General features: G+C 36.9%; 1 protein-coding gene across 5 annotated transcripts in view; it reads right to left on the minus strand.

Moving 5' to 3' along the window:
• Positions 1-241: 241 nt before the first annotated feature.
• plekhg5.L (pleckstrin homology and RhoGEF domain containing G5 L homeolog) overlaps positions 242-22,356 on the minus strand; it is a 179,894-nt gene continuing 157,779 nt past the window's right edge. For 4 of the 5 annotated variants that reach the window (XM_041569422.1, XM_018226132.2, XM_041569424.1 and 1 more), the window contains 14 exons: positions 12,658-12,840; positions 10,100-10,270; positions 9,555-9,650; positions 8,953-9,003; positions 8,438-8,587; positions 8,127-8,237; positions 7,429-7,578; positions 6,946-7,083; positions 6,730-6,849; positions 6,234-6,366; positions 5,805-5,920; positions 4,557-4,705; positions 3,140-4,192; positions 242-2,227 (listed from right to left, as the gene is read on the minus strand). In XM_041569422.1, the coding sequence (XP_041425356.1) occupies positions 2,218-2,227; positions 3,140-4,192; positions 4,557-4,705; positions 5,805-5,920; positions 6,234-6,366; positions 6,730-6,849; positions 6,946-7,083; positions 7,429-7,578; positions 8,127-8,237; positions 8,438-8,587; positions 8,953-9,003; positions 9,555-9,650; positions 10,100-10,270; positions 12,658-12,840 (2,631 nt within the window). In that variant the 3' untranslated portion in view covers positions 242-2,217. Of the gene's footprint in view, positions 2,228-3,139; positions 4,193-4,556; positions 4,706-5,804; positions 5,921-6,233; positions 6,367-6,729; positions 6,850-6,945; positions 7,084-7,428; positions 7,579-8,126; positions 8,238-8,437; positions 8,588-8,952; positions 9,004-9,554; positions 9,651-10,099; positions 10,271-12,657; positions 12,841-16,341; positions 17,309-22,356 lie in introns of those variants that run through there. The other variant, XM_018226133.2, reaches the window with a different exon arrangement.

Here is a 22,356-nt window from a genome sequence, read left to right on the forward strand (position 1 = left end):
ATCATTCTTTGTTTTGACTGTTTGAGAAGTTATTTCATTAGTGGCAGATATGTGTCATAAAGATCAACAGAATATTAAATTCATCTTGGCAGGAAGTCATTTCTTTTAATGACTTCAATGTATCTGGGTAACAGTACAGATATAAATGCCCATGATGCAAACAGTCTTCTTTCATTTAGCACCCACCCCCATGCAATAAAAGAAATACATTGATAAATGTAAGACCGCTAAGAATGTAGTGTTTTGGTGTAAATGTTTTTATTGTACGTCTCTTGCTAAATATATTTTTACAGGTACTGAATGTGTATTTAACCTACCAGCGCACGTCAAATTTCATGTCTTTTAATTTACAAGTTTTAGTTAAAAAAATATTTACATGTTATATACTTTTCCAAGTAAAATGAGGAGCACATATCCTACACACAGGGTACAATGCTAGAAAACGATATAAACTAGGGTGGGGAGGGCACAGGATTTCACGTTGGAAAAGTACAGCTTGTCAGTGGTTAAGAGCAATTTAATATACAGGCAGGTAATGCTGTCCTAATAAACTCAATACAAAATCTGCAAGAATTCATGCAGTGCTAATGAATCAATATCTGTGGCTTGTTAAAAATACACATAAAGTGCCCTTTAAATGTTAAATAGATTTATAAACATTCATATTTAAACATATAATCTCAATGGAAAAAAAAAATAATTTAAACATTGGCAAGCACCATGTCTCACAATAATTATAATACTGTTCCTGTAAACATTTTCAGGTTTCTCTGGTTTTTTTAGAACAACATCCCATTTCATAAAAATAAAGAAGAAAACGTTTCCCTGCAGGGCATATTATCTTCTAAGTATCATAGAAACACAACCTCTAACTCCTGTGACTTACATATTTCACAGTTTTTTGTTTTTTTTAAATCATATTTCATAAAGCTACACACCAACACATTCCCAAAAGTTAGACCCTGCTTGTCCAATTAAGGAACATGAAAGCTAACTTTGGTCATCGATTGCAATAGAAAAGGCCAGCACCATGTGGAATCCATTATTCGGAGTACTCTGACGGATAATGATACGACAGTGCTCAGTTGGATGAGCTATTTAATAAACATATCTGGTGTGAATTACAGCTTTGCTAGTACATACAGTGGCTACATAATTGCAATATTCTTAAGGAAATATGAAAAAGCCTGTTCGGAGTTGCTCTGTTCTTTTATCTTTTTTTTTTCAAGTACAAGTTACTCTTTTATTATTACAGAGAAAAAGGAAATCATTTTTAATTATTTGGATTATTTGGATAAAATGGAGTCTATGGGAGATGGCCTTCCCGTAATTCGGAGCTTTCTGTATAATGGGTTTCCGAATAACGGATCCCATACCTTGACGCCAAATAGGAAGTTCCTGCCAACAAAGAACTGTCCCACCACCTGATTTAATAACTCCTGGGCTCTGTCGCTTGCCAGGTTACTCCAAGTCTCCATTGAACCCTGCAGGTGCCTCTGCAAAGAGCTGGCTCTGGTTCCGAAAATCTTATCCAGGCAACTTCCAAACACTGTATTAATGTAAAGTTGGCTCCATTCTGCCACCTTCAGGCACGTCGTGTACCTCTGCTTCGCCTCTGGAACCTGTTTGCTGCTTGGATTAGCCTGGTGAATCTGTGCTGGCATGCTGGGAATGTACAGGAAGAGTATGAAAGCCCAGAGGAAGTTTATTCCTCATAGCCACTGGATGTTTCAGATGAGTTATGGGTCCGTTTTCTTTTTGATGCTATGAGTCTTGATGCCACCAGTATGTTCTGTGCCAGAACTCTGAACTTCTTATAAGAGTTTTGGCTGGTATTTGAAAGTGCAAGTAAAATCTCTCTCTGTTGTGCAGTCTTTGGAGACACAAAGCCCTGTCACAAGTTAGTTGCTGAGAATTAATTCAGTTTGATCCCCTTGAAGAGACGTGCTCCTGATGCGAGCTGGTATCCATTCCAGAAGTCAGCATTAACTTCACTCTGAAATTCACTTCATGAAATTCAGTGTTGTTTTATTTTTTCCGGCACAACATGTTTCGGATACAATAATCCTTCATCGGGTGATTATTTTCATACTCCCAGGTTTACGACTTGTAGGGCATAGTGATCTTCAGCATCTGCCATGTGAAGAGCCATTTGTGTTCTGCACCTTTCTTCACAATATCTACTCTCTGGATCCCGTGTCTGATGTCTCCATGAAATTACACCTCTCTGTAAGAGAAAAAATGAGTTATCAGAGATTGCATCTCATAGCTTTTATCCAATCCAGTGAAAAGGAAAAACAATACATTCGAGATAAAATGTAACTTTATAATACATTAAAAGAACATTTATATAACTTCAAGGTCATTTCCATCAACTCATAAGTTTGCCTCGATGTGATAGGGCAGCGATTTCAAAGATTAACTTCATACACCCATTGCCCTAGTAAGGCCTTACATGGAGAGTATGTTAACAAAAAAAATGGGGGACAGTAGATATATAGGGGAGAGTTAGAAGACCACTAATGCTCAGTAACAACCTGAAAGTTTTTGACTTCTATTTTATTGTTCTTTATGGGACTTTTCACTTATTATATTTACCAACAAGCTGCTAGTGAAAGTATGAGTAAAGGCACTAAGCAACAATTTTTGGAATGTACGCGGCAATACAGCATTCAGGATATACTTAAAGTGATACTGACACTAAAAAATTATTATTCAAAATATTAATGTACATCAAAAGTTACCTAAAGGTCACGTTGATCGTTTTTCATTCATAGGGCTGCTTATGTAAGTAATTGTTACTTGAAATTCCTTAACCGGACTGTTTAGCTAACCTAACTGTCCCTTCTCAACATGTCAGTTAGAATTTGTAATGCTAACAGACTGCTGAAGCTCAAATATGGCAGCCCCCTCAGTGAGGAACATGGGGGATCAGATGGGTAATGTAAAAGCATCTGTAAATACTTTTATGGCAAAATCATAGCAATGCAATATTATGATAGATGTAAAAAAAAGGTTTAATGTCTGTGTCAGTGTCTCTTTAAAGATCTTCTCACAGATGCTGAACAAATTGGTGGCTTTCATGTTAGGATCAATTACATAGATGCACACAGTACAGATCATTGCATAGAATACTTACGAAGCAGTTAGCGTAGAATTAAGGAGTAAAGTCGTTCTAATTCTGTACAACTGTGCCAAAGTAAGTTTCCTGTGTTGGGAAGACTGTGGATCTGACATTGTCCGTCTGGCACTACCAGAAACATTATCATTGTTCAATTCTACTTCACCAGAAAACTGTTCGGGGAAAGATTTACTGAACACATGTTCTGAAGAGTCCACTTCAAACTCTTGCAGGGATTGAAGTTGCTCAGACTCAGATAACGTATCTCGTATTTTATTATCGTTTCTGAAACAAGCAGTAGATTTTGCAGATCCGCTTTCCTCTGATTCGGAAAGATCTGAGGAGCTACTACTGCAGCTGCCAATGTTGACCACTCTTCGGCCTGTGCAGTCTGACTGAGATCTGGGTTTTATGACATGCTCCTCCATGTGATTGGATGTTCGCTCCACCATGCTAGTCCTTTTAAATCCGTTTGTGGAGATATATTTTCTGTCTGTTTTTAGATTATCCGGTTGATAAAAAATATCAGGTCTTGGGGACATAAAAAGTTCACTTAAGCTTTTACTTTGAGTCAGATGAGTTATTTCTTCACTATTGCTAGTCAAAGGACCGGTCGTTATCAGATGAAGGAGGCTAGCTTCCGACTTGGATTTCAGTACTTTAGATTTACATGGTAGGAGCTGAACAGGTGTTCTCCTACGAAGTTTAGGAGACGAAGAACGCTGGGAACTAATGGACTCTCTCTCATCCTCTGCTATTTCCTGTTGCTGACGTCCTACAAACTCTTCCAACGACGTTGGAGAAAGAGTTCCATAAGCGCTGTCAATGGATGAAGATCTACAACCGTTTGGTTCCAGTTTTAAATAATTGGAGTCAACAACTGGGTGTGTTTCAGGAGAGTCCATACTTTCAAACATGTCTCTTGTTGGCGTAATGGATGATGCAGTTGTACTAATTGAAGTTTCATCTGACTGAGAGTCAAATGGTCCATTTTCAACTTCAGGAGAAGAAAGCTCGTCGCCAGCATCAATGACAACCACTGAGATAGTTTCGGTGGAACTATCTGACTGACTGCAAAATATACAAAATTTAAACGATTAGTGGAGCCTTTAACAGGTGATATTTAAAATGGAACTCTTAATAATCTAAGAGAGAAACAAAGAAAATGTTTTTTTATCAGCCAACTTTTGCCTACAATCTCACTGGCTGTATGCTAATCTTAATAACGATTATAGATTTTTTGCCTAGACTAAGTAACTACAATATGGATTGCAACCCCTTACACAAGTTCCCCTGAAGAACAAGATTGCCATTACACATAAAGCAGGTGCTTACAGGAAAACGCTAATGAATGTTAATATGTCCTTTCTAGAATATCACTGCAATATAACTGCATATAATTTCATACACTGCAATATTTAAGTAAGGGCTTTACCTGTTTAACATGTCTGCACTGCTCCTGCGCCGTATGGTTGGGGAGCTCGCAGCCGACGTCCCACTTTCCATATCTTCCTCCTCTTCTTGAAGATGCGGCACTGGTTGCTGGTTACGCAGACACTCCTGCCTCGTTCTTTGCAAGAGATTCTAATAGATCATCATTAAAATGATTAATGCCAGTTTCAACAGACTCTAATGGGTTCCAATATATATAAACATAAGCATCTCTAGTATAAAAGAGGGAAGGGCTGCCCTTTTCCTTTTCTCCTTCAACAGCGTCTTAGCAGAAAAAGTAGCAGACAACCATTGTAGAAAAAAAGATGCCCAACTAGAGGACCATCTTCAACTGTTTATTGTACTAGGATTAGTGGAAACACAGTGCTGATCATTTTCTTAAAGGGATACTGTCATGGGAAAAAAAAATTTTTCATAATGAATCAGTTAATAGTGCTGCTCCAGCAGAATTCTGCACTGGAATCCACTTCTCAAAAGAGCAAACAGATTTTTTTATATTCAATTTTGAAATCTGACATGGGGCTAGACATATTGTCAATTTCCCAGCTGCCCCAAGTCATGTGACTTGTGCTCTGATAAACTTCAATCACTCTTTACTGCTGTACTGCAAGTTGGAGTGATATCACCCCCTCCCCTTTTCCCACCCAGCAGCCAAACAAAAGAACAATGGGAAGGTAACCAGATAACAGCTCCCTAACACAAGATAACAGCTGCCTGGTAGATCTAAGAACAACACTCAATAGTAAAAACCCATGTCCCACTGAGACACATTCAGTTACATTGAGAAGGAAAAACAGCAGCCTGCCAGAAAGCATTTCTCTCCTAAAGAGCAGGCACAAGTCACATGACCAGGGGCAGCTGGGAAATTGACAAAATGTCTAGCCCCATGTCAGATTTCAAAATTAAATATAAAAAATCTGTTTGTGTTTTTGAGAAATGGATTTCAGTGCAGAAATCTTCTGGAGTAGCACTATTAACTGATGCATTTTGATAAAAACATGTTTTCCGATGACAGGATCCCTTTAACTATATATTTGGCTGTCAATTGATGCCGGGAGTTTTAGCTAAATACTAAAATGCAGTCTCTTAGGTACTAACTGTATTATGTTTGCCGTAATGGTTTTTGGGACAAAATACACTATAACATATGTCACAATAAATGCTTGTTGTAAATGATATGCTAAATGGCATACAACTCTATATGTGTTTATGCTTACTGCTCCATCCTTACCTGTGCATTGTAAAAGGCTTCAATCCACCCTCTGCACAATGACTGCCCACTGGCTTGAAATGTATATGCAGCAACGGCACTGCGGAATTCATTCAGATAGATCAGCAAGAAGGAACCTGCAGTGGAAATTGTAGAAGATAATAAGTACATGGAAAAGACTGCATTATTTGACCACAATTAGAGCCTTAGTTATCAAGATGTGATTTCGAGGTTTTTCCTACTTCGAATAAACTCACAATTTAAAAAAAAAAAAATACAAAAATGTTACCTTATTTAGTACAAAATCTGAATATAACAAACTCAAATTAATAAAATAATTGAAAAACTCGAATACCTCGAATTTGTCAATGATGCAAAGCAGAGCTAGACTCCCTAGACAATAATAAATACAATCTAACAAATATTCAAGAAAAATGTGTTTTCACTTGCCTGGATCTTTAAGTTCCCTGCATACAATTTTATCCACTAGTAGCGGCTGCCTAATTACTTTGGTTCTTTCAGCTTTTTTGACTGGCTTTGTAATGAGGAAGAGATCAGTGAACAGGAAACAGTAAACATCCATCTGAAAGAGGAACATGCTGTTATGGAACAATGATATTTCTCATGATAATCAGATTGCCATTCTTTTATTTTTAAAATTATATTCACTGAATTAAAAGAAACTTTATTTGGATTGTTGCCCCTTTTTTTAATAAAAGCTCTGAGTATCCATTTATCATATGCCATAAATTGATGATATATCAGATGAACAAAAGAATTATACACAAGGTTCCCATAATTGATGAAAAACAACATGGTCAGGACTAAAATGTATATAGTGCCTGGTCTTGATAGAATGTTATATGGTAAATTAGTATAAGGCAAACCATTAAAAAAGTTTGGCAGAAATGCAGCAAGCATCAAAATACAAGTTTTTAATAATCACCTTGCTATCTTTCCCTTCCTTCATCTTTAGACTTCCTTCTAAAAGAAGTTGACGTGTATCTTCAGGGGATGTTCCAATCATGGGGGCTGTTAAATCTAGCCTGCAGAATTCTTTTAGAATCTAAAAAAAAGGACAACAGATAAGAATGCAATTGGCACAATAGACCAAGTTTTTTTTTTTTTCAAAAAAGACAAATATTCAGATATGGTAAGTCACCTTGTCCACTTCGTCTGTGCTGCTGTCCACAGCCTCATAAGAATCAATGCGGCCAATAATTGCGGCCAGGCGTTGCTGTTCTTGTCTTTGGCGCATCCGTGAATTCACATGATTGATGAAACGCTCCACTGAGCTGATCTAAAATAATCACATAAGAAATTTGTTATTGACTGATCATGGGATGGATGGATGGAAGGGATGGATGGAAGGATGGATGGATGGATGGATGGATGGAAGGGAGGGAGGGATGGGATGGATACAATAGAGGGAGAAAGAAAGAAAGAAAGAAAGAAAGAAAGAAAGAAAGAAAGAAAGAAAGAAAGAAAGAAAGAAAGAAAGAAAGAAAGAAAGAAAGAAAGAAAGAAAGAAAGGGGAGCTCCAGGTCTACAGTAGATGGAAGGAATCTCATTCCCTTTCTCTGATATTGCTTATAACATATCGCCAGTATCTGTTTGCCTATAAAGCCATATGTGAAATGTTTACCATGAGAATGATGGACTCTCTGATTTGCGGGTCATCTGTCTTTTTCAAGATTGATTTCAGCAGCAGGGGATACTTTGTAAGGCGCTGATGTGGCTTCACCAACATGTCACTCAGTTTCAGTCGATTGCATTGCTTGTGTTTTTCCGACCACTGAAGAGAAAATATCAGAGAATCATTTGTGGGATGGGCAGGTTTTATACATTATTACATTTCTATATTTCAACCCAGAATTACTTGGCACAAGTTCAGATCATGTACATCGTATTTTTTAGGCAGTAAGAGATGTATTTCGGGCAATGCACATGCACAAAACACTATAACACCCCTTTTAGGTTTAGAATACAGAAGGCACATTAATAGTGATGGGCGAATTTGCGCCGTTTCGCTTCGCCGAAAAATTCGCGAATTTGGCGCGAAATTCGCGAAGCGGCGAAAAATTTGCGAAACGGCGAATTTTCGCGGGCGTTTCGCGAATTTATTCGCTGGACGCGAATCGCGCAAATTCGCCGCGAATTCGCGCCTGGCGAATAAATTCGCCCATCACTACACATTAACTGGATGATGCCCTGTTGCAAAATGGAATCAAAAACAGAGCAGTATTGCTGTAATTGAACACTGTATCACTATGATATCTCAGCAGTGTCTCATCTTCAGAAAAGGCATTTATAAAATCTGCAAACTTGTGGCAATACACATACCGTTACGTAGGACTTAAAAATCTCATTGTCCCGGTGCAGATTTCTCATATATTCCATGCAGCCTTCCTCCTCCATACAGTATCTGATATATGGTTTAAACAGGGACTCGAACTGTAAATGTAATAAACAAAAGATTTGTATAATTATATTTCATATTAATATTTATGACATTTTTCAGCTTTGCTTTCTGAACTTGACATATTAGGAATTTAAATGTCCAAGGCAAAAATGTAACAAATCATTTAAACTATTCTACACTATTTTTTATTATAAATTATATCATTCTATATTTTCCATTTATATATTATTACCGTTTTGAATCCATTTTGGAAGTCCATGGGGTTTAGTAAACTCTTAGTCTTTCTTGCCTTCTCCAGTACTGGTACCATGACAGTGCTCCAAAGGGTTTTGTGTAACTGGATGATCTCCTGGACATTGCTGAACAACTTGTCAGGTTCCACCTTTGTTAAGAAAGAAAAAAAAACATTAATTTTGTGTAAGCCATAGTGACTATGGGAACATTAGCATAATAGTCAGAGTAAAGCAGGGTAATTTCTTGTGGAACCCTTTTATTTCTGACCTTTTTAGGTAAACCCAGTTTGAAATACAAATTAACTCTTTCTGTTTAGTTTTTAAACTGCCTTTATTTTTCTCTACATACAATATAATTTTGGAATCCCAAATGAGCCTAGGTATTTCTAACGTATGTAAATAGTGCATGGATACTGTATGTACGGAATTTACTGTAATATCAGACTTTGTCTATGTTAACATAATTTGTAAAAATTTGTAAAAACAGAAAAAAAGAAAGAAAAACGAATTTTACCTCACATAATAGTCCGGACTCTTGTAGATTCAACAGGCAACAAAGGAAAAGCTGTGGAATAGAGAAATGGAAAAAAAAACTTTAATGTGTTGTGTTTGGAAGTTATAATTGTAGAGTAATTTACAGATAGATGATAGATAGATAGATAGATAGATAGATAGATAGATAGATAGATAGATGATAGATAGATAGATAGATAGATAGATAGATAGATAGATAGATAATACATAGAAGATAGATAATGATAGTTTCATAGATAAATACAGTAGATGATAGATAGATAGATAGATAGATAGATAGATAGATAGATAGATAGATAGATAGATAATAGCTGATAGATGATAGATAGATTTGCATATGCAAATTAAGATTCGGAATTTGACCGAATCTTTCAATAAGGATTCAGGGATTTGGTCTAATCCCAAAAAGTGGATTTGGTGCATCCCTAATAGATAGATAGATAGATAGATAGATAGATAGATAGATAGATAGATAGATAGATAGATAGATAGATAGATAGTGATAGATAGATAAATAGATAGATAGATAGATAGATAGATAGATAGATAGATAGATAGATAGATAGTCGATAAGAACCTTACATCAGTTATCACTTTCAGTTTCTTGATGTATGTGGCTTCTGTATGTAGTAACTCCCAAATGGCCTCTTGCTGGTGGCACTGTCGCCTAGTAAGAGTCTGATAGAAAAGAGAAGAGAGAGAAGCAAACTCACAAATATGCAATGTAAGTGCTTTACATTTGCAAGATATTGACGTAACACTGATATACTCCACATCAACTCCCTGCACTTCTCTTTCACAGAAATCATCTGTGGTAACGTACATGAAATGGGAGTATATATATATATATATATATATATATATATATATATATATATATATATATATATATATATATATATATATATATATATATATATATATATATATATACAGTAGATTGAAGAAAATGTCCCTATTCAATTCTCAATATCTCAGTGAGATTTACTGACCTATCAATCCTAAATCTGTTCTATAATGCACAACTGTATGCAATGAAATGGGTTGAATTTGTCAGTTGGTGACACAAAGACAGTACAAGAGAAAAGAAAAGCTGTCACAATTCGCTAGGCAGAAAAACAAATTACCTCAGGAACCTCAATGATTTCCTGCCAGCTATCTTCTAGAGTCAGGTTGGTATCGTCTTCTTCTTCCTCCCACGAGTCCTGGTCGAAGCAAAGCTGCTGGGGCAACTTGGGAAGGCCAAACATACTGTATGAATGCAACTTGCTTTCCAGCTGCTCCATTTTGTCTATCTCCTGAAAGGAAAACATACACAATTGCTCAGCATGAATCAGACATTCTATTTAGTATTAGTATTGATTAGTACCAAACAAAAGAAAATTAAAGTAAATACATTCTTGGTTTGCTCTCCTATGGATGTGTATGTGTGATACTTCTGAAGACAAAATTGAAGCAATGCATGGCTATAACAATTTTACCAATGCCAGTTGGGAAAGTTCCACTGAAGCTTAAATGAAGCACTTTTGTTTCTTACATTGCTTTTCACGCATCGGGAACATTTTTACTCAAGAATGGAGACTCTTACCTTTCTTGGATAGGGAGCCAGACACCAAGAAGTCTGCAAGTGACTAACACACAAAGAACCAACACTGCATTGTGCAAGCAACAAGGCAGAAGGCAGAAATAAATGTATGTAAATGAGAAGCAGCACAGCTAATGTGATTAGGAGGGGGACACGTTGGGACAAGCGGATTCGGTTCTTTGTTCTACTCTTAACTGTGGCTCGTGCTAGGACCCTTGGCAATACCCTTGGGACTGTCACATTGAAATGAACAGCTGGTATGAGTGGGCCAGGGCGGAATCACTTAATGAGTCCAAAACAATTGAAACCTGCCGGTCACCTCAAAATGACTGAAAAAAGTGACATGATACTAAAGAGTGAGGCCAAGGAAATACAGTGACGAAGCATATTTAGAAGGCCTAAGCCAAATGCTTGTGTGTTCAGCACTAATCCTTGCATTTTGCATAGCTGGCTGCTGCCCTGCGTAGCTACTGCTTGCTTTAAACACATGAGTGTGACAGGCAATGGGGTTTCAAACTGAAAAATCTTGGATCTAATGACAAAAGATCCAGAGATTTTAAAGCAAAACTAAATACAGTTTTGCTATTGTCTTCTCCAGGGATGTAACTACAGAGGAAGCAGACCCTACAGCTGCAGGGTGCCCAGGAGGTACAGGCGGGCACATGAGGCCATAATTAATGAGCAATTTCAACATATATTGGTATAACAGGACAACCTCTGGACAACTAAAGTCAACTTCTACACCACCAGGTTCTTGTGATCTGCATGGTAGTAGCTCAATTCATTAAGATTAGGGGCTGTGATGTATCTGTTGTGGCTGTTGGGGGATATTGGAAGTTGTAGTTCATGTCTGCCAGCCTGCGATATGTCGGATATCCTCAGTTTTAGGCATGCTAAGGCACATATTAGCCTTTTTTAACAGTGTATGTTCCAAATTTAAGTTGTCACATTTATATGTCTGCTAAATTGTCTGTGTACTAAAAATGTAAATATTTTCTCTTTTCTTCACGAGTGAAGCAGCTGTAAGGCAGCCAGTGACAGCTGCACTACGTGTGTGTGAGGTACAGTATTCTTGGGCCAGCTTGAATTTATTATTGAGCCTTCTTTCATACAGTTATTTGCATATATAATTTTGCATGATACATTATACAGCAGGCAAATATAGAGATCATGGGTGTTGCTGCACAGCTGTATCTATCTATCTATCTATCTATCTATCTATCTATTATCTATCTATCTATCTATCTATCTATCTATCTATCTATATATTATCTATCTATCTATCTATATATTATCTATCTATCTATCTATTATCTATCTATCTATCTATCTATCTATCTATCATCTATCTATCTATCTATCTATCTATCTATCTATCTATCATCTATCTATCTATCTATCTATCTATCTATCTATCATCTATCTATCTATCTATCTATCTATCTATCTATCTATCTATCTATCTATCTATCATCTATCTATACTCTATCTCTAATCTACTATCTGTTTCTTTATAACTTTTTTTTGTTCATTGGGGCCAGACACATGATATGAGTTTGGTCAGTTTAGAGCATATTTATGTAACCTGACCCATGACAGGTTTCAGTTGAAACTTCATCTTGTCCGAATTTGCCACACTCACTTAAATTAGATCAGTAGAGGGTCTAAACCTAACAACAATCAATATTCAGGACCCTGTTCTCTTGTTCCCTTTAAGCACACTGCTTAGCATACCAATAGGTAGCAATACACATCACCATTAGTGGCATTAAGAACTGGAAGCAATATAACAGCAATTGTTCACCTTAAATTGTTTCAAAACAAACAAGCAAGCAATACACATTGGAATTCCCATTATTGATTTGCCTTTATTATACTATATATATTGGTTATTGTTGTTAAAAAAATATATTTTTATTTTCTTTCTTTCAGTATATATTTTGTACTTCATGTCTGTTAGTGGCAATTTTAGCAGTTTGTATAGAAAACATACTAGCCCAGTCAATGTGGAGTAAAACAAACAAGCCACTGGCCAACTGTTTGCACTGGTCACTGCAATATAAATGTGGTTACTTTACGGATTAAAGGCAAATATCTTACCCTTCCAAATGGACCAGTAGCAGCAGAGCCAAAGAATCCACTGAAGCGGCTGGCAGCTCTGTTTTTCCACGTGTCTGTGCCGTTGTTGGGCAAAGAACCGCTAAAACCCTGAAGGGGATCTTGTACCGGAATACTTGCGTCCCCAAGAAATTCAGTCATATTCTTCCTCCTTCGTCCTGGAGCCTGAAACAATAGAAGAGGTTTGTTGGAAATTTGTAATATGGAAAATAAAAAGCATACACCCACAATAAACTGAGCTCCACAAAAGCAAAGAAGAGAAATGAAGAGCTTGGATCTCACAGCCATCTGAGGCTGATATTTCTATTATCAAATCCATTCAACAGACAGGGAATAACAAGCAGGGAAAGCAAAACATATTGGAGTTTGTACAAAGGCTTCCAGGGGGAATCTTTCTTTCGCTCGGACAAATGCCGAAACTTGCAAATCCTCTATTTACATGTAGCCATGAGTGGCTAATCTTAGGCAAAGCAAATTCTTAGGATTTAGAAACACCCTGGACCCCTGCCTGCCAGGCATCTACACATTTGCTTTAATTGGACTTTGGGGAACTGACAATAGCAGAGCAGAAGACTGTTGCACACAAAGACAAGACATTTGTAAAGCCAGAACCTAACACCCCAAATGATGCCTGCAACATAACCAATGGCAGACTACAGATATGCAAGATTCCTTTTAATAATCCCAATTCAACACAACAGCGATACAAAAACATATACTGCATTGCAAATGAATAAAAAGCATTTTCTGACTATAAGAATGGGATACATTTCTCCTAATAATAAATAATAAATCACAATTAAATAAAGCTACAAGCAATTAAGACACGAAATGGTATGATATAAAATACTTACCTCTGCCTGAAAAGGCAGAACTCCAAAAACGGAATAAATTGCATTGTGTTTCATGAAAACACTGCTGGAAGGGTAGGAAGGCTCCAGGCATACAGGGCTATAAAGAGGCACATGTGCAGCGCTCCTTTCCTCAGAGGAGACAGGCTACCTGCCTTGCTAACTCAGAATTAATCATAAATCCCACATCTTACTCCCTTGCTCAGCTGAGACGGAGGATGCAAATGGGTGTGAGCCTTGTGTCAATACTCAGCATAATGTCAATAGCCAATAAAACAGATTGCATTGCTAAGATGGGTATTAGTGATGTCATGGCAATGCCACATTCCTTTGTTCAATGTGATGCTGTGCCTTTAAAGCAAACTGGCTCAGACTATTTGCATGTGTCAGGGGGGGGGGAGCAGTTCTGTGCAGCTGGTGCCCAGTAATGTATTCCAATCTCATAGCATGGAGTCTACCCCTGTCGTTTAATAAGTGCCGTTTAACCCCTACATGGCATTGGTAAACTGACAATAAATCAGTTAACACTTTATAGATGTGCACGAAGGCTGGGGTCCTCTTCTAAGGGGATGGATAACATAATTGAGGGATGTCCAACCTGCATCCCTACAGCAGTTGTTAAACTACAACTTCCAGCAGTCACTGATAACTGAAGAATGGTTGTACCACAACCTCTACATCACACATCATCCCCACTTTATATATCACATGCTTTCTGTTTAGATTGTTAGCTCTGTAGGTCAATTCATGTGTTTAATGAAAAGCAGCAAGCATGGGATACACACTGACCACTGTGTAAGTCTGAATCTGGTGGGTCCGTGCCACATCTTCTATATAAACTTTAAATAAATACAACATATACAGCTGACTCAACACAAAGCTGGATGCCAAGCCCTACACCACTTTGTGTTACTATCACAGTCTCTTGGCTGATACTCTATGAAGGGGGGCTGTGAACCTGTTCAGACAGGTGGCCTCCTATTATGTAAAAAGTAACGGTCAATCAGCAATCGCACATGTGAGTACTAGTAAGGGTGTTAGGCACATAGGTGGTGCTACCATGCCCTGGTCAACACAAACAGGGCTTTTCAGGCATTGCTTGTTAAAATAAACAGCACACAACCCTGTCTACAATGAAATACATAGCACCTACTTTCAAGTCTTTACAAAGCAGATAAAACCACAAACAAGGACCAATTTGCAAATCGTTACATCAAGCTTGTATAGCAGACAGCTCCATCAATTGAATACAACATTCTCTGATATCCTCTCTCACTAGCGTAAGAGCTCTGTTTAGATTTGGGGTGCATTAAACATGGCTGCTCCAAAAGGGTTCTGATATTTAGCAACATGTTGATATGTTTCACTCTCACTTAAAAGTGTAAGGCATCTAAATATAGTGATATTCCTGCTTCCAAACTCTGTTTACTGAATGAATGAGGCTGCAATCCTTTAGATACATTGATGATCTCTAACAAATTATCTTGAAACGTAGGGGCCTATTTACTAACATTCAGATTTCCTTTTTTTTTTAATAAATCATAAGTTTTTTTAAAAAAAATTATCTAAAACGCTAAAAATCTTAGATTTATTAAGTGTAAAAACCAAGAAAAACTCTAAAAACAAAACTAAAAGCAGTACAGGTCCCATAGAAGACAATGGGAGCAGTGCTGATCCTATTGGACTTTTTTTTAGCCATTCAGACTTTTAGAGGCTTCAGATTATTTTTCTCTAGTACTTATGTAGGTATGTATAACTTTATTTGTAAAGCGCTGTTAAGGAGCCACAGTGCTTTACAATGCATAAAAGTACAATATATAGTGAATAAAGTACCCCCTCTTGTGAAATATAAGGATATTATAAGTCACCGAGGAGTTTCATGACCATATAAAAGTACGAGGCCGAAGGCCGAGTACTTTTATACAGGTCATGGAACTCCGAGGTAACTTCTAATATCCTCATATTTTGCAACTGGGGGTACTTTATTTATTGTAATACACAAATTTCAGTGAGTCATGTGACAGAAATGACATCAGAACTCACCGTTTATAACTGATGACATCAGAACTCACCGTTTATAAGGATATAATTTACAAGATATTCATGGCTTTTGTGTATTTTATATATATATATAAAAGTATACATGGGGCAGACATATCACACAATAAATATATACAGAGCTCATCAGAACAAAGAGATTAAGTGCTATGTAGTAAGAGACACAGTGGAAAGGAAGTTCCTGCCCCCTAGAGCTTACAGTCTAATTATCTGAAAAACTCTACTTTTTAGAGGTTTTAGAAATATTTTTTTCTGCACATTTTTACATTCGTACTTTATATCCAGATTTTCAATAACTTTTATAGCATTCATGGTTTTAGAGAAATAGAGTGGTTTCAAGAAGCTCTAATACCACAAAAAATTGACCTTTAATAAATGGGCCTCTTAAAAATCCAGAAAACTCTGAAATAATGCATTGGCACATTAACAAGTTTGTTTTATTTTCTCTATCAGAATAAGATAGTATCTTGGAACTTAAACTAACTTGTAAAATGCTAAAATGCTAAATCTACTGGGGTACATTGATGACAATCCTAATTACAGAAAGGCCCCACATTATCAAGGTCCCAAACAAAGATCCTATAAATGTATATTCCTGATATCTACTATCCCTATTATAAGAATGCAATAATACATATAAACTTACACACATATATATATATATATATATATATATATATATATATATATATATATATATATACATATATATATATATATATATATATATATATGTACCTAAACTCTGATTACTTACCTCAGAATTCTCTGTTTCCGTCGTCATTAGGACCTCATCTATTACAGAGAGGTGATCCCAACTTTTCCACCCTGATAGTCTCCCCATGGCTTTTTCAAAGACTACTGTCTTCTCTTTCATTTGACAAACAAAGAGGCCAAAATATTACAGACTGTGCATTAAAGGGCCACTTAGTGTCAGATAACTCTAGATCTTCCCAGGAAAATATGTCTTAGAGAAGTATCATGTTTCCAATGATCTATTGCAGTAGAGGAGAGTTTGAGTCTTCGTGACCCAAGCAAGCCCAGTCTTGACTGTAGTGGAGCAGGATTCAGTCTGAGCACTGGCAAGTGTGCTTGGAGGGGGGAGTTATAGGAGAGGTAGGAGTTGCCAGTCAAGTAAAACTAATTTCCCTCCTGTCACCGACAACTAAAGCAGATTTCATCAATTCATCAGTCACTAACAGAGATCAAAGGTGTCTGTGCCTGGGCTGTCACACTCAATGTCATAGCCTAGCCAAACACAAACAATGTAACTGACTATTCCCCCTTTTCTCACCTTCACTCATTTTCTAGATGGCTTGTTCCAGACACATTGATAAATTAGATACAGGGGCTATTTTAGTGGCAGGCCCCTATGCTAATATTTTAACCCAGGAGACAATTTTTATAGATGTCTACCTTCTTAAGCAGTATACAACCCACATCAAAGGCAACCCAAATAAACTGAAAGTAAGACCCACAAATTGCAATTTGTCACTGATTACAAACCCATCCATATTCCGTTTTAAAAACACTCGTTTAACACTGTTTAGCATGTATAGCAAGGAATGTTTATTGAGCTTTCAGCTCCTGGCTTCCACACACCAATAAACTTATTCAGACTTAGGAATTGTCTTTTCATCTATAAAAATTCAAAATATATTTCCATTTCCAACAGTTCATGTGACAAGGCATGGGGCTTGAAAACACACAATCATCAATTGAATGTTTCTGTTTTAGAAAATGACAACAGGCACAAGGCCCCTAAACCAGTTAAGTCCTATTAAATAAAACCTTGCACTGAAATTGCTCAGCTCCTCTAAAATCATAGCAAGGCTACAGGTCAAAAATAAATGGTGAACATTCAGCAAATAAACATTGCCTCCTGATCTTACCCTACTTGGTATTTGGGGTGCCTTCCCAACCACCGCTTTGAGTAACTATACCCAAAATATGTTTTTTATCTAATGGCGTATTGTTGAACGTAGAAAGCAAGTGGCCATACTGTAGAATGTACTCCACAGGGTCAGTGAATGATGTATAATCTCTGTACAGAGCTTTGGGATATGCTAGCTCTATATAAAGGCAGATGATCTATTAAATAAACAAAAATAGCGTTCATCTCTGCTCTTGAAGAAAAAGTATATATATTAAGTTACAGGAGATGTAAATATCCTCATATGGTCTGGCGATCAACCCCAGTTCCAGGTTTTCCAAAATTGGATTAATTCAAAAATAATTGAAAGAGACCAATGGATTATAAATACAGTAGCAAAAATAATTATAAAAATAAAAGATATTTATTAGGACATGTTTAGCCTAACATGTTTTGTGCCACTGGGCACTTTTAGTAAGTGCCCAATTGGCACGAAAGCATTAGGCTAAGCATTTCCTAATAAATATCTTACATTTTTTAAATTATTTTTGCTACTGTGTTTACTATCCATGGGTCTCTTTCAATTATTTTTGAATTAATCCAGTTTTAGAGGATCTATTTTCCAGAATGCTTGGGACTTGGGGTTTTTGGGATACAGGATCTTTCCATAATTTTGAACCTTAAATTTGTTAAAAAATCACTGAAACATTAAATAAACCAAAATAATATTGCTTTGCTGCCAATATGGATTCTTGCAGCTTATTTGCCATCAAGTACAAGCTATTGTTTTATTATTACAGAGAAAAGGGAAATAATCAAAATGATTTACTTATAATGGAGTCTATGGTAGATGACCTTCCTGTAATTCAGAGCTTTCTGGATAATGGGTTTGCTGATAACAGATCCCACAGCTGTATAGAAAATAAGAATACCAGACCTCTTGGCCTTCTTTATATATGAATGGAAAACACAAGTTAGAAATGATATTGGCTATGAGTTTCTATGTTTCTTTTTAACATAAAACACTCATTGTCAGTATTTTGCAGGTTCCTAATGAGATGTGCAAACTCAGATACAACTTAATGAGCCCTGCCTGCTGGAAACAGGCACATGGGTGAAAGTGGTCATGTTGATTGCCGATGCCTCAATTAGTGGATTCAGTATCTAGATTATAGATGCAGTAGTCCTGCACAATGTCCTTCTACATTGTGATGGGCAATCCAATTAATTCTATTCACTTGATGTATGAATAATTTCCTGTACTTATCTAAGGCTAATGTACCTGCTATTTTATTGCAAGGCATTTTCACACATCTATTAATCATCTATTGTCAGTTTTTTACCTGCTCAATGTGTTGGGCCCAATGCCACAAGTAATGCATATAACACCCATCCTTCATACAATCTGCTTTTCTTTCTCAAAAAATAAACTAAAGTTATGGGATACATTATCCAGAAACATGTTATCCAGAAAGCAATGATTTACAGGAAGACCATCTGAGTCAATTTTAAGCAACTACTTTAACATTTTTTAACATATTTCCTTTTTCTCTGTGATAATAAAACAGTTCTCTGAAGTTGATCATGCCTAAGATAGAATTAATACTCACTGGAGGCAAAACAATCCTATTTGGTTTATTTAATATTCAAATTATTTTAAGCAGTTGGAGTGCAGGCCCATCTTACCATATTACATATAATATTATTTTTTTTATTATTATTATTATTTTTTTAAATCATATACTCGCGGCATGCTGCGCAACTTGAAATTTTTTGATACAGGTCACACGGAGAAAACACAGAAGTGAATCCAGGTCATATTTATTTCAATCCAGTGACTTAAAGGGGTGGTTTACCTTTAAATTAACTTTTAGTATGCTATAGAATGGCTAATTCTAAGCAACTTTTAAATTGGCTTTTTTAAAGTTTTTGAATTATTTGCCTTCTTCTTCTGACGCTTTCCAACTTTCAAATGGAGGTGACTGACCCCATCTAAAAACAAATTATCTGTAAGGCTACAAATGTATTGTCGTTGTTACTTTTTATCATTTCTCTTTCTATTCAGACCCTCTCCTATTCATATTCCAGTCTCTCACTCAAATCAGTGCATGGCTGCTAGGGTCATTTGGACCTTAGCAACCATATTGCTGATACTTCAGACTGGACAACTGCTAATTAAAAAACTGCATAGCTCAAAAAACACACACATTTAGCAGTTGCATAGAAGGTCAGTGACGTTCCAATGTGCGGCATTAAAGAGGACAGTGGAGTAATTCACATTAGTGATTCACATCATTTCTTGCCCCATTGAAGCTTACAAGCTAAGGTTCCTTTAACATTCACCAAACACATCAGAATCAGTTGCATCAGGTGCCTGTATGTTTTGGTGTGTGGGAGGAAATGACAGCACCCAGATGAAACCCACGCAAGTACAGAGAACATACCAAACTCCTTAATAATCAGAACAAATACAGAAAAGCAATTATAAGAAAAAAGAAGGTCTATTCACCCTTTAACATCACTTCCCAATGTGATTAGTTATATTCTGTGATCGGTAATGCTGCAGCTGAGCTCTAGACATATTTAAGCCTTACTCTGTACTGGGAAAAAAGAGATATTGCCTGCCAAAAATCTCCATATGGCTTATATTTGTGCGATGATAATTAACAACCATAAATACATTCCCAGCTACCACTAGCTTCCAGTTTCAGTGAAACAGATGGTTCATTACTGAAGGAGTTTGATCCTTACATGTAGATGTGGATTGCAGGAAAGCTTTGTCACTCCCTAGCCCCAGAATAACTTGCTGCTCCAAATTTCTCACATCCCCTGGAAGACAAAGTGCACGGCTTTAAAGCAGCTGCTCAAATAATAAAGACTTTCTAGGCTATAGATAATATGAGAGCAGCACCTGAAGCCAGGCATAATGTTGACTGCCAGTCACATCCACAATGGATGTTTCCCTTACTGATGAATGTTTTCACTTCTGAACGTAAAGTCACCTCAACCCTAAAGCATTAAATGCTTCACCAATGTGGTATAGTACTAGAAGTGTTGAGCCTGGCCATCTTTGGTACCCATTCAGTGCACTGCACTAACACATAGCATTAATGATCATAATGATATAGTCTGCCATAGAAGAGAATTATGAAGATATATGCATGTGTTTAAATGGTTTGAGAGGGAGGATTAAGGGGTTGTATGACAAAACAAATCAAATGTAGCCCAGACCCAGGGCCAGATTTACCTTTCTTGCCACCTAGGCCCAGCTGCTGTGCCACCCCTCATTTGTTTCTCTTTATTAAGGGTGAGGGGACACAGGCAGCTTCGGTGAGATTAGTCGCCCGGCAAAAAATCTCCTCTTCTTCTGGGTGACTATTTTCCCCGAACTGCCTCCTTCCCATCGACTTAAATGTAAATCGCCAGCGGGGTGGCACTTGGCGCGATTCATTTTCCGAAGTTGCCCGAAGTTGCCTCACAAGGAAACTTCGAGTGACTTTGGAAAACGACCCGGCCAGCTAAAATGTAAATCGGCAGTGTAAAAAATGTAAATCTGCCTGTGTGCCCTGACCCTATCTCATAAAAAATCTCCTAATCTCTGATCCAACATAGGCAGAGAAAGAGTTATATCACATGATGGTCATGGGTCAGATAAGGAGATTTTTAAAAAGATGTAATTTAATACAACTTGGATGGGGCTGCTATTGGGACTGCAGTTATGAAATTAATATACTATACACACGTAGTTACATAGCACTGAGTATGACCTGCTTGCTGCCCGAAACATCTAGCCGACCCTAGGCCTGAACCGTTGCGGCCTTTTCACAAATTTGGCCCTACTGAGATGACTATTTTATGTAAAAAACTATAATAAATTCTCTTGGAATCATGGGGAACATCCCTTTGAGACAAGCCATGAGCAGGATACATAAAGGTGTGCCAGCCATCTTGCTAAATCTTCATATTTTAAGTCTATTTAAAAATCATGTAAACATTAAATAAACCCAATAGGCTGATTTTGCTTCCAATAACAATTAATTATATCTTAGATGGAATCAAGTACAAAACACTGTTTTATTATTACAGTTAAAAAGGAAATATGCTATAAAATTTGGAATTATTTCATTAAAATGGAGTCTATGGGAGATATCCTTCCCGTAATTTGGAGCTTTCCGGATAACGGGTCCGGATAATGGATCCCATACCTGTAACAATAATAGCTGGAGTGTAGTATGAATTTTAGTTCATAAAAGTGAGGGTTGGTAGTTTAGATCTATAGCCCAAAGCCCACTAGAAACCAAAATAATTCAGTATCCTAACAAATGCTAATACAAGGTAAAATGCCTGGATCTTCGGGGTGGGCTCTTTTGTGGATTTTATCTTTAATCCTAATGGAAAAGCATGGATGAGTTAGCTGTGCTGCTATAAATCTTTGCTCACTGACTGGAAATATTCCTTTCAAATGCTGTTATGTATATAAACATGGGGACGATACACAGGTGAGTGCCTCAGGAATGTGATAGTGACTACAAAGGCTTCCAGTGCCCTGCTCCCAAAAATCATCCCTGTGATCTTGTTCAGCAAGCAGTTCTGTCTACAGCTGTCGCCTTAAATCAGACCATCATCTACTCAGATTTAAGATGTCAGGATCTTAAATTTACTTTTAAATAAAAACATGGCATTGGGAGGCCTCTCTCTCTTATAGGATAAAAAGGAAAAAAAAGGCAAAGTGAAATATGAGATGTGGTACTGGGATAAGCCATGTGATTTCTCAAAATGCTAGTAAATATGTATCACTTTAATTGCTAGTTAAATGTAGTTTTAAACTCAAAATACATAGAAATAGCAGTTACATCTATATTCCATTTATTTTGCTTTAAATGATCAATTCAACCGTGT

The sequence above is a fragment of the Xenopus laevis genome, chromosome 7L (assembly GCF_017654675.1).
Source record: "Xenopus laevis strain J_2021 chromosome 7L, Xenopus_laevis_v10.1, whole genome shotgun sequence".
NCBI classification, from domain to species: Eukaryota; Metazoa; Chordata; class Amphibia; order Anura; family Pipidae; genus Xenopus; species Xenopus laevis.